Source organism: Salvelinus sp. IW2-2015, linkage group LG28 (assembly GCF_002910315.2).
Source record: "Salvelinus sp. IW2-2015 linkage group LG28, ASM291031v2, whole genome shotgun sequence".
In the NCBI taxonomy this organism is placed as follows: Eukaryota; Metazoa; Chordata; class Actinopteri; order Salmoniformes; family Salmonidae; genus Salvelinus; species Salvelinus sp. IW2-2015.
In genome coordinates this window covers 28,654,469-28,667,048 of record NC_036868.1, presented here as the reverse complement: position 1 = coordinate 28,667,048, position 12,580 = coordinate 28,654,469, and the positions used below count along the sequence as shown (strand labels likewise).

At 41.3% G+C, this 12,580-nt stretch overlaps 1 protein-coding gene across 1 annotated transcript in view; it reads right to left on the bottom strand.

Moving 5' to 3' along the window:
• Nucleotides 1-215: 215 nt before the first annotated feature.
• LOC111954294 (fibronectin type III domain-containing protein 1-like) overlaps nt 216-12,580 on the bottom strand; it is a 57,281-nt gene continuing 44,916 nt past the window's right edge. The window contains exons 10-14 of the mRNA XM_070435884.1: nt 8,226-8,305; nt 8,033-8,062; nt 7,106-7,267; nt 5,560-5,682; nt 216-5,305 (exon numbers count right to left, since the gene is read on the bottom strand). Coding sequence (XP_070291985.1) covers nt 5,190-5,305; nt 5,560-5,682; nt 7,106-7,267; nt 8,033-8,062; nt 8,226-8,305 — 511 coding nt within the window. The 3' untranslated portion in view covers nt 216-5,189. The remainder of the gene's footprint in view (nt 5,306-5,559; nt 5,683-7,105; nt 7,268-8,032; nt 8,063-8,225; nt 8,306-12,580) is intronic.

The window sequence follows — 12,580 nt, the reverse complement described above, 5'->3', positions numbered from 1 at the left end:
ATAAAAACTCTCCTCTGTTATGGGTCATGGGGGACATACTTCGTTTTAGGCAAGATATTTAATTAATTATAGTGATGATACATTTATCTTTGGGTGCAGCTGTGTGGGGTAGGAGCTATTTCTTTTTCTGATTTAGCTTGCTGTGGGGACCTATTGAGGGCACAGAAAACAGAGGAAAGCACATTATGAAAACCCTGGTAAATAAGAGAAATTACTCTCATAGGACAACCTTTTTAATAAACTCAAGACATTCCAGGCGCATGTAGCAGAGGCCAGACTAGCCTGCTGGTCTCACTGTTCAGAGTTATTGAAGTCATCAATCAGACAGACTATGGAATAAAAAAGATGAATGGACCTTTAGAGTGAGAGTGTGTCATGTTCATGTAGCAAACTAAAGCAAGTGAAACCTCACCACTATTTCACTCTCTTATCGCCAGTGCCTCTGTGATTCCTAGAAAGAARGTATTTTTTATTGGGCCTTTAAATCTCAATCTCATAGTCAGAAGGACACAAATAGTGRGCATACAAGTAAGCTAGAACCAGAAAGACTGACAATGAGAATTAATTCCCCTGAAAAATAAGTTGTTACACTTTAGTAGGAATATCTTTTCACTTTTAGGGAGGTAATGTGGAAACTAAATAGTGTAGTTACCTTTCAAGAATGAAATACAGTTTCCAGAAAAACTGCACATTGCATAGACTGAGATTGTTCAGCAGAGAAAAGCAGTAAAGCAAATTAAAACATTCAACCATAAAAATGGCAAAACTGTTTCCAGAAAGTGCCTCTCTTCCCCTCCAAAGAACATCTCTCCTCCTCCAGCTAACTCCTCAATTCTTCAATATATGACAAGTCACTATCTTGTTATCGCATGAAAGTGACAGTGTACAAGTAGCTCAATCACACTTCATACATAGAAACCTGTCGTTCACTGAAAGTTATTGGGCCCTGCCACTCACTTCTGCTGGAAAATTTAACTAACAGATGCTCTCTCTCTCTCTCTCTTTCCCTCTCTCTCTCTCTGGCTAGGTGCATCGTAACACACGTGGCTGTGCAAGCACTGTACCCGTCACCTGATCTCGCTTATTATTATTAAAGTTTTCCTTCAGCTCAGTCTCTCCTCTGTCTCTCGCTCTCCCTCTCTCTCATCCTCCCATCCGCTTAAAAATTATATTGTTGGCCATGCTGGCAATTTCAACCGTTTCTAAGTGATTTTGTGGACATATAGTGCCTTCGGAAAGAATTCAGCTTTATTATAAAATTGATAATAATAAATAAAAAAATCCTCATCAATCTACACACTATAGCCCATAATGACAAAGCAAGAACAGGGTTTTAGATATTTTTCTGAAAATAAAAATGAAATATCACATTTACATGTACATTCAGACCCTTTACTCAGTTCTTCATTGAAGCACCTTTGGCAGAGATTACAGCATCAAGTCTTTTTGGGTATGATGCTACAAGCTGGGCACAAGTGCATTTGGGGAGTTTCTTCTATTTTTCTCTGCAGATCCTCTCAAGCTCTGTCAGGTTGGATGGGGAGCGTTTCTGCACAGCTATATTCAGGTCTCTCCAGAGCTGTTTGATTGGGTTCAAATCTGGGCTCTGGCTGGGCCACTCAACGACATTCAGAGACTTATCCCGAAGCCARTCCTGCGTTGTCTTGAATGTGTGCTTAGGGTCGTTGTCCTGTTGGAAGAACCTTCGCCCCAGTCTGAGGTCCTAAGCGCTCTGGAGCAGGTTTTCATCAAGGATCTCTCTGTACTTTGCTCCGTTCATCTTTGCCTCGATCCTGACTAGTCTCCCAGTCCCTGCCYCTGAAAAACATCCCCACAGCATGATGCTGCCACCATCATGCTTCATAGGGATGGTGCTGCCAGGTTTCCTCCAGACGTGATGCTTGGCATTCAGGCCAAAGAGTTCAATCTTGGTTAAATCAGACCAGAGAATCTTGTTTCTCAGGGTCTGAGAGTCTTTAGGGGCCTTTTGGCAAACTCCAAGCGGGCTGTCATGTGCCTTTTACTGAGGAGTGGCTTCAGTCTGGCCACTCTACCACAAGGGCCTGATTGGTGGAGTGCTACAGAGATGGTTGTCCTTCTGGAAGGTTCTCCCATCTCCACAGAGGAACTCTAGAGCTCTGTCAGAGTGACTATCGGTTTCTTGGTCACCTCCCTGATCAAGGCCCTTCTCCCCCGATTGCTCAGTTTGGCCAGGAAGAGTGTTGGCGGTTCCAAACTTCTTCTATTTAAGAATGATGGAGGCCACTGTGTTCTTGGGGACCTTCAATTCTGCAGACATTTTTTGGTATCCTTCCCCATTACCGTGCCTCGACACAATCCTGTCTTAGAGCTCTACGGACAATTCCTTCGACCTCATGGCTTTGTTTTTGCTCTGACATGCACTGTCAACTGAGGGACCTTTTATAGACAGGTGTGTGCCTTTCCAAATCATGTCCAATCAATTGAATTTACCACAGGTGGACTCCAATGAAGTTGTAGAAACAGTTCATGGATTATCAATGGAAACAATATGTACCTGAGCTCAATTTCGAGTCTCATAGCAAAGGGTCTGAATAGTTATGTTTATAAGGTATTTCTGTTTTTGTTTTTTTGCTAAAATTTCTTAAAACCTGTTTTCACTTGATCATTATGGGGTATTGTGTGTAGATTGCTGAGGATTTWWWWWAAATCCATCTTAGAATAAGGCTGTAACAAAATGTGGAAAGAGTCAAGAGATCTGAATACTTTTTGAAGGTACTGTATGTCCCTTAATGTGTAATACATAGTTTTGACAGGTTATGAAACTAAATTGAACAAGTAAAACTGAAACTGAATATATTTGCTCAGGTTTTGACAGTTTGAGTTTCCCTACACATGGAAACAATATACTGTATGTGACATTAAATGTGGCCATTCAGATATCCTCTCTGAACAAATMAACTGTTTAGGGGGTCCTTGGTTTCCATAGCACCTTTATTCAATGTCCAACCATTCCTGAGCAAATATTAGGTATATTTTTTTCAATGTCCGTATACATACAACACTTCCACACCAACTTCTCATATCGTCTCGCAAATACCAAAGAGTATAACAACACTGACAAGAAAACAACTGACACCAAAAGCAGTTGTCAAAAGCCATTACTCTATCATACTACTGTTATGAACCAAATATCTTGATTGATAATAAACACACATACAAATCCTGTTCAGTTTGTGCTTTGGTCTTTTACATGTTCTCCATTTCATTAGTGATATCGTAATCACAGGTGCACTTTGATGAGATAGATAATGCCAGGGGCCGACTCGGCAATAGTTGGGAATAGTCGGGAATAAACCAGGACACTTTCTGATCCGGAAGACAAAAGTTAAACTAAGCAATACAGTACCTTGCAAAAGTATCCATCCCCTTTAGCATTTGTCCTATTTTGTTGCATTACAACCTGTAATTTAAATTGCTTTTTTATTTGGATTTCATGTAATAGACATGCACAAAATAGTCCAAATTGGTAAAGTGAAATGAAAACAATTACTTGTTTAAAGAAATTATTTTATTTTTAGACTATACTATAAATAAGATCTGGTGCAACCAATTACCTTCAGAAGTCTCATAATTAGTTAAATAAAGTCCACCTGTGTGCAATCTAAGTGTCACATGATTTGTCACATATACACCTGTTCTGAAAGGCCCCAGAGTCTGCAACACCACTAAGCAAGGGGGCACCACCAAGCAAGCGGCACCATGAACACCAAGGAGCTCTCCAAACAGGTCAGGGACAAAGTTGTGGAGAAGTACAGATCAGTGTTGGGTATCCGAAACTTTGAACATCCCACGGAGCACCATTAAATACATTATAACAAAATGGAAAGAATATGGCACSACAACAAACCTGCCAAGAGAGGGCCGCCCACGAAAACTCACAGACCAGGCATGGAGGGCATTAATCAGAGAGGCAACAAAGAGACCAAAGATAACCCTGAAGGAGCTGCAAAGCTCCACAGTGGAGATTGGCGTATCTGTCCATAGGACCACTTTAAGCCGTACACTCCACAGAGCTGGGCTTTACGGAAGAGTGACCAGAAAAAAGCCATTGCTTGTTCYCCAAAAGGCATGTGGGAGACTCCCCAAACATATGGAAGGAGGTGCTTTGATCAGATGAGACTAAAATTTAGCTTTTTGGCGATCAAGGAAAACGCTATGTCTGGCGCAAACCTCACACCTCTCATCACCCCAAGAACACCAACCCCACAGTGAAGCATGGTGGTGGCAGCATCATGCTGTGGGGATGTTTTCATCTCCAGGGACTGGGAAACTGGTCAGAATTGAAGGAATGATGGATGGTGCTAAATACAGGGAAATTCTTGAGGAAACTCTGTTTCGGTCTTCCAGAGATTTGAGACTGGGACGGAGGTTCACCTTCCAGCAGGACAATGACCCTAAGCATACTGCTAAATAAACACTTGAGTGGTTTAAGGGGAAACATTTAAATATCTTGGAATGGCCTAGTCAAAGCCCAGACCTCAATCCAATTGAGAATCTGTGGTATGACTTAAAGATTGCTGTACACCAGTGGAACCCATCCCACTTGAAGGAGCTAGAGCAGTTTTGCCTTGAAGAATGGGCAAAAATCCCAGTGGCTAGATSTGCCAAGCTTATAGAGACATACCCCAAGAGACTTGCAGCTGTAATTGCWGCAAAAGGTGGCTCTACAAAATATTGATTTTMGGGGGGGGGGGGGGTTCTGAATTGTTATGCACATTTTCAAGTTTTCAGTTTTTTTGTCTCATTTCTTATTTCTTGTTTTGCATCTTCAAAGTGGTAGGCATGTTGTGTAAATCAAATGATACAAACCCCCCAAAAATAKATTTTAATTCCAGGTTGTCAGGCAACAAAATAGGAAAAATGCCAAGGGGGTGAATACTTTCGCAAGCCACTGTACATGCTTTTCCTCCKTCATATACAGACTGCTTTTATAAAAGTGCATGTTAATGAATACATGGAAATATTAGTTGTTGTTTAAAGTATTATATTCTCTTCAATCTGAAGTAGTATAAATTTGGAATGTTGTCTTTCTGCTGTGGTTAGCAACAGTTTATCTCCAGGGGGTGGGGTCAGTAACAGCACGAGAAAGGCTGCAGCAGGATGGAGTTGGGTTGCCCTCGATGATGACCTCTTTGTGACCCCCTGTGTTACCACTTGCCAGGGATGGGCACCCCGCACTCATACCATCCCCCGAAGAGATGTGGCGTACGCCGGCCGATAGGTCCAAAGTTCACTGGCTCCTGCCTGTATGAGCGATAGTAACCTGCACAGGGGCAGACAGGACAAATTATTATAATGCATTATGAATGGACGTACCACAACCTTTATAATGCTTCGTTAGATGATTCTGACTGTTTCTATCCAGCATAGAGCATGGATATTGAGGTCGTATATAATCAAGACTCTGGAACTTAATCTGTGAGAATATTTATTTACTGAATGCGYTGAAACAATCCTACAAAATGCTGGAGTCGAGTGATGAATTCTGTAAGTTTGATTATTATAAAACAAATGTACCCTGTGCTGTTGGCAGATGCAGTGAGAGGTTGGGGGAGCCTGTCCTCCCATCTAGGTAAGAGTCTACAAACTGGCAGTGGTCCTCCCCATGACCGAATGTGTCTGCTATACTGTAGAATGTTTCTGGAGGGCGAGAAAGAGCAGTCGATGCTTAACAACAGAACACACTCTCAAACAATATTCTATTACGTAATGAGACAGAGCCTGGTCGGCTACCACATATTCCAAAAAATAATAAAACACAATATGTAGAAGAGAAAGTGTGATTAAGAGAAATGTAGAGAGAGAGAGAGAGAGAGAGAGAGAGAGAGAGAGAGAGAGAGAAAGCAAAAGGGGTGTTAGTGAAGGAAGGGAAAGCAGAAGGGGGAGAGACGGTGGTTGAGAGGTTATTAATGGAAGGAGGAATATTAGGAGTAATTGTAAAGCTACTTAAATTGAGAAAAGACTTGAGCTGAGAGAGAAAGAGAGAAGTATACCGAACAGAAATATAAACACAACATGAAACAATTTCACAGATTTTAMAGTTACAGTTCATATAATCTATGGATTTCACCTGACTGGGAATACAGATATGCATCTGTTGGCCACAGATACCTTAAAAAAAGGTAGGGGCATGGATCAGAAAACCAGTCAGTATCTGGTGTGACCACCATTTGCGCCATTCAGCGTGACACATCTCCTTCGCATAGAGTTGATCAGGCTATTGGTTGACCTGGTGAATGTTGTCCTACTCCTCTTCAATAGATGTGCGAAGTTGCTGGATATTGGCGGGAACTGGAACACACTGACCAACATGTCAATCCAGAGCATCCAAAACAGGCTCAATTGGTGACATGTCTGGTGAGTATGCAGGCCATGGAAGAACTGGGACATGGGGAATTTACAGGAATTGTGTACAGATCCTTGCGACATGGGGCCGTCCATTATCATGCTGAAGCATGAGGTGTTGGCGGCGGATGAATGGCACAACAACGGGCCTCAGGATCTTGCCGCGGTATATCTGTGCATTCAAATTGCTATCGATAACATGCAATTGTGTTCGTAGCTTATGCCTGACCATACCATAACCCCACCGCCACAATGGGGCACTCTGTTCACAACGCTGACATCAGCAAACACTTGCCCACACGACGCCATACACYATTGTGAGGCTGGATGGAAGTACTGCKAAATTCTCTAAAACAACGTTAGAGAAGGTTCATGGTAGAGAAATGAACAATTCATTCTCTGGCAACAGCTCTGGTGGACATTCCTGCACATTTTAGAGTGGCCTTTTATTGTCCCTCGGCACAAGGTGCACCTATGTAATGATCATGCTGTTTAATCGATATGCCACACTTGTCAGGTGGATGGAGTATCTTGGCAAAGGAGAAATGCTCACTAACAGGGGTGTAGAGAAATACGTTTTCTGTGCGTATGGAACATTTCTGGGATCTCTTATTTCAGCTCATGAACCATGGGACCAAAACTTGACATGCTGTGTTTATATTTTGTATTCAGTGTAGATACAGGGAGAGAGGAGAGGGGGAAGTTGCAGCAGTAGTACCTTTCAGCCCATCTCCCATGAAGATCTTGTATCTCAGTGAGTTGCACAGGACCACACCTACAAACTTTCTGTACCATGTCCTCTTGACGTACTGGCTGCCCTTACAGGCACTGTGCTGGGGGTTGTATCGGAAGGAAAAGGGAATCCAGATAGGCTCTCCACCTGGGGGGGGGGGGGGGACAATTAACAGGAGACTGTCCTGTGTAGCTAATTTGGTAAGACTGTGTCTCTAGCAAGCCCAGGGTTGTGGGTTTGATCCCTATTGGGMTCACATATACTAAAATGTATACATTCACTTTACAGAAAGTCACTGGATAAAAGTGGCATATATTACAATACTACAACACGGTTGAGGTTAGGCGTCTAGCATGTCTTTAATGACAGTTCCTCTATCTGACAGAGTGCTTGACAATGCTACACTCACAAAGCAAGTCATTAATACCTACAACTCAACCTGTCAGTTCTCACAACGCTAGTCATGACTAACTACACTCAACTCCTTTACTGACAGTGCGCACTATGCCAGTCTCTCCTATTCAGATACACATTAAATCACCTCCACTCATTGTGCATAGCACCCGGGGGTGGGGGAAGGGGTGAGAGAGGGTTGAGGAGGGAACCAGTGCCTGTCCCCTTGTCCCTCCTCTTCGAAATACCTGACTGACTCTCTCAATTAAAAACAATGACTACCACAACTCTACTTTGACATCGTTTTACCACTATGGCTGCCTGCCAAGTCCAGTATATGCAAGTGTAGGCGTATGCATGTCTCTCCACAGACTGTTAACTCCTCACAAGCTCACTCCAGCTGTCATGTTGGGTTTCTTTAAAATGATCTGAAGCAATGTTGGTCTGGACTAGAGTATAAGCCAACAAGTTTCGTCAATAATATCAGAGTAATATATGAGAACTATTGATACCACTCACCAGGTGGTCGTTCAATAAGAAGAGGGTCGTCTGAAAAAGATTAAAAAATGTGTTTAAATGAGAGACATGAACTGGGTCTGAATTTATACATAAACAAAAAACGGGAGGATACAGACAACTCAGGTAGACGTGGCCTTACCGCAGGCACAAAGTAAAACTGACCCTAGCAACCTGACCTAATACTCATACAGACCTGACTCAGTGACATAGGTGAATGTATCGCTGACCGGTCCCAGCCCAAAGACATTCTTCGCCTGGACTTTGAAGTAGTACCTGAGGTAAAAACAAACCGAGACAAAACAGAGTGTGTGTATAGTCATTATTCTAGGCGTTAAAGAGTCATTTAGACAGGTCTCTGTTGCCACATGAAAGGTATTTATACCCCAATGACTAGAACAGATGGCCGGAAGGGAGGCAGCACTCGTAGAATTAAGAGAAGACTGTTTTTTATGTTCTTATGAATATGAAGTGAGCAGAACGCAGTAAAATGGTAATTTCGCATGTGTTGAAGAGGGATAAAGGGAGTGACAGAAGGAGGGAGAGAGAAAGAAAGAAAGAAAGAAAGAAAGAAAGAAAGAAAGAAAGAAAGAAAGAAAGAAAGAAAGAAAGAAAGAAAGAAAGAAAGAAAGAAAGAAAGAAAGAAAGAAAGAAAGAAAGAAAGAAAGGGGAATGGAGACACAATGTCCCTCCTGACTGACTGAGCTCTGCCCTTACAAAAAAATGACATGTCAATTTTGCAGTTTCACATTTGAAAATCACATTTGATCAAGTTAAATGTTTTTACATGTGATTCTATTTCACATGCAAACTTGCAATTCCACAGCTGAAAAATGACAATAAAATGTGCAGTTTCACATGTAAGAAAACTTCACATGCGAAAATACATTTTTCACATATTGAATTGCAAGTTCACATGTGGGTTTGAAATAATGTTATTCTCCCCACATGTGAAAGATGGTGTTAACATGTTGCAGTAGCAATGCTTCCCCTGGTGGAACTAAAGTGACCACAACTAAAAATCCCAAATGCAGGACCAGGGAATGATTTTACGGGACATTCGCAGAAGTGTGGACAGCTTACTTTTTTTGGGGACAGGTTAATGAATCACATTCAAATGGCGACATAGTTCTGCTCTATGAAGGTCACTGCCTGTTAAAGGGGCAATTCATCCCTACATCAATTTTTGGATTTATAAATGTACATGTGCCCATTGATTCTTGAAGAATGCAACGTATTTTGCATCATTACTTTAGTTCAACTGTCCTACCCCACCAGAACCCAAAATATAAGCTTGTTTTATTGCAATGTTTGTAAACAAAGTCAATGTAAACAACCTAAAAACATGGTTAAACCTATAATTTTTATATCATGGATGGTCAGTCCTTAGCATAGTCTATGGATTTGAAATAGGTTGCATTTCTCCAGCCCCATCCCTGAGCTTCTTACTGAAACTTTGGTAGGGAGAACACTTTGTTAATGTTTCAATTAAAACTTCTTCGGGATCGGTGTCCCGTCCACTGGACGGTTGAGCTAACGTAGGCTAATGCGATTAGCATGGGATTGTAAGTAACAAGAACATTTCCCAGGACATAGACATATCTGATATTGGCAGAAAGTTTAAATTATTGTTAATCTAACTGCACTGTCCAATTTACAGTAGCTATTACAGTGAAAGAATACCATGGTATTGTTTGAGGAGAGTACAACATTTTGAATATGAAAAGTTATTAATAAACAAAATAGGCACATTTGGGAAGTCTTGATACAACATTTGGAACAGAAAACCAATGGTTCATTGGATCAGTCTAAAACCTTGCACATACACTGCTGCCATCTAGTGGACGAAACCTACATTGCACCTGGGATGGAATAATACATTATGGCCTTTCTCTTGCATTTCAAAGATGATGGTATGAAAAAAATACAAAAGTACAGTTGTTTTTTTCTTTGTATTATCTTTTACCAGATACAGTTGAGGTCGGAAGTTTACAMACACTTAGGTTGGAGCCATTACAACTCGTTTTTCAACCACTCCACAAATTTCTTGTTGACAAACTACAGTTTTGGCAAGTCGGTTAGGACATCTACTTTGTGCATGACACAAGTAATTTTTCCAACAATTGTTTACAGACAGATTATTACAGTTATAATTCACTGTATCACAATTCCAGTGGGTCAGAAGTTTACATACACTAAGTTGACTGTGCCTTTAAACAGCTTGGAAAATTCCATAAAATAATGTCATGGCTTTAGAAGCTTCTGATAGGCTAATTGACATAATTTGAGTCAATTGGAGGTGTACCTGTGGATGTATTTCGAGGCCTAACTTCAAAATCAGTGCCTCTTTGCTTGACATCATGGGAAATTCAAACGAAATCAGTCAAGACCTCAGAATTGTTTTTGTAGACACCTACAAGTCTGGTTCATCCTTGAGAGCAATTTCCAAACGCCTGAAGGTACCACGTTCATCTGTACAAACAATAGTACGCAAGTATAAACACCATGGGACCACGCAGCCATCATACCGCTCAGGAAGATGCTGACCTTGTGAAGATGCTGGAGGAAACAGGTAAAAAAGTATCTATATCTACAGTAAAACGAGTCCTATATCGACATAACCTGAAAGGCCACTCAGCAAGGAAGAAGCCACTGCTCCAAAACTGCCATAAAAAAAGCCAGACTACGGTTAGCAACTGCACATGGGGACAAAGATTGTACTTTTTGGAGAAATGTCCTCTGGTCTGATGAAACAAAAATAGAACTGTTTGGCAATTATGACCATTGTTATGTTTGGAGGAAAAAGGGGGAGGCTTGCAAGCCGAAGAATACCAACCCAACCGTGAAGCACAGGGATGGCAGCATCATGTTGTGGGGTGCTTTACTGCAGGAGGGACTGGTGCACTTCACAAAATAGATGGCACCATAAGAAGGAAAATTATGTGGATATATTGAAGCAACATCTCAAGACATCAGTCAGGAAGTTAAAGCTTGGTCGCAAGTGGACAATGACTCCAAGCATACTTCCAAAGTTGGGTCAAAATGACAACAAAGTCAAGGTATTGGAGTGGCCATCACAAAGCCCTGACCTCAACCCTATAGAAAAATTGTGGGCAGAACTGAAAAAAGGTGCTGCGAGCAAGGAGGCATACAAACCTGACCCAGTTATACCAGCTCTGTCAGGAGGAATGGGTCAAAATTCACCCACCTTATTGTGGGAAGCTTGTGAAGGCTACTCGAAACTTGACCCAAGTTAAACAATTTTAAAGCCAATGCTACCAAATACAATTGAATGTATGTAAACTTCTGACCCACTGGATGTGATGAATAGAATAAAATGAAATAAATCATTCTCTTCCTATTATTTCGACATTTCACATTCTTAAAACAAAAATGGTGATCCTAACTGACCTAAGACAGGGAATTTCTACTAGGATTAAATGTCAGGAATTAGTGAAAAACTGAGTTAAATGTCTTTGGCTAAGGTGTTGTAAACTTCTGACTCAAATTGTATATTGTGTTATATTCTCCTACATTCCTTTCACATTTCCCACAAACTTCAAAGTGTTCCTTTCAATGTACAAGAAAATGCATAACCTTGCTTCAGGGCCTGACTACAGACAGTTAGATTGGGTATGACATTTTTGGCAACAACAAAAAACACCTTCAATGGAGGAATAGTGTTATTATATGGTGCAATACTCTAGTTAGTGAGATACTTTTTTCATTAAATAACACAATTAAATTAAACAACTCCCTCTTTCTCTGCAATATTCCCATCTTTGGTTTTGTTACCCGCCTTGTTTTCACTGCCTTTTTCCAGTTGCAAGGTTTGACACATTCAATTCTGGCAACATGGCAACCTGCATCGCACTGCTGGTTTACCTTCTGAAGCTAACAGCTCAGTCCCTGGATGGAGACCAGAATGTAGCTGGAGTTGTGAAGAAAAAATGTAATGTGGGGAATTTTTCTTTTCACATGAGGGAAAAACACATACAAAAATAAATACATATTCACGTGATCTGTTACACGCGCCGAACCACATTTTTTTTTTCACGCAGTTTTTAAATTTTGAGCTCACTTCACTTAGTCTCAGGCTGTTTAATACATACTGTACAGGGGAGGAATTATTAATACCTCAGTTTCAAACAACACCCGTGAGACAAGCTTGAGGTTTTGCCAATCTGTCCATATAGTGGACAATTGTGTCTGTGTGTGTTCTCCCGCTGCTTGTAGTTACGTACAGTAATTTCACGGTCCGCCTAATTTCCACCCAAACCTAACAAAAAGTAAAGTTTCCGGTCTGGAGCCCAATTACTGGAGCCATGTGGAAACTGACCAAAATATCAGAAAAGTAAGAAATCACACACAACAGAGACAAGAGAAAAACAAGAGAGTCAGAGAACAGAGACCAGAGAGAGAGACAGAATGAAGGATGAATGGTACGGGTGAGAAAAGAGAGAGAGAGAGAGAGAGAGAGAGAGAGAGAGAGAGAGAGCTCTTCCTGTCCTGTGGCGGTCCTCATGAGAGCCAGTTTCAGCATAGCACTTG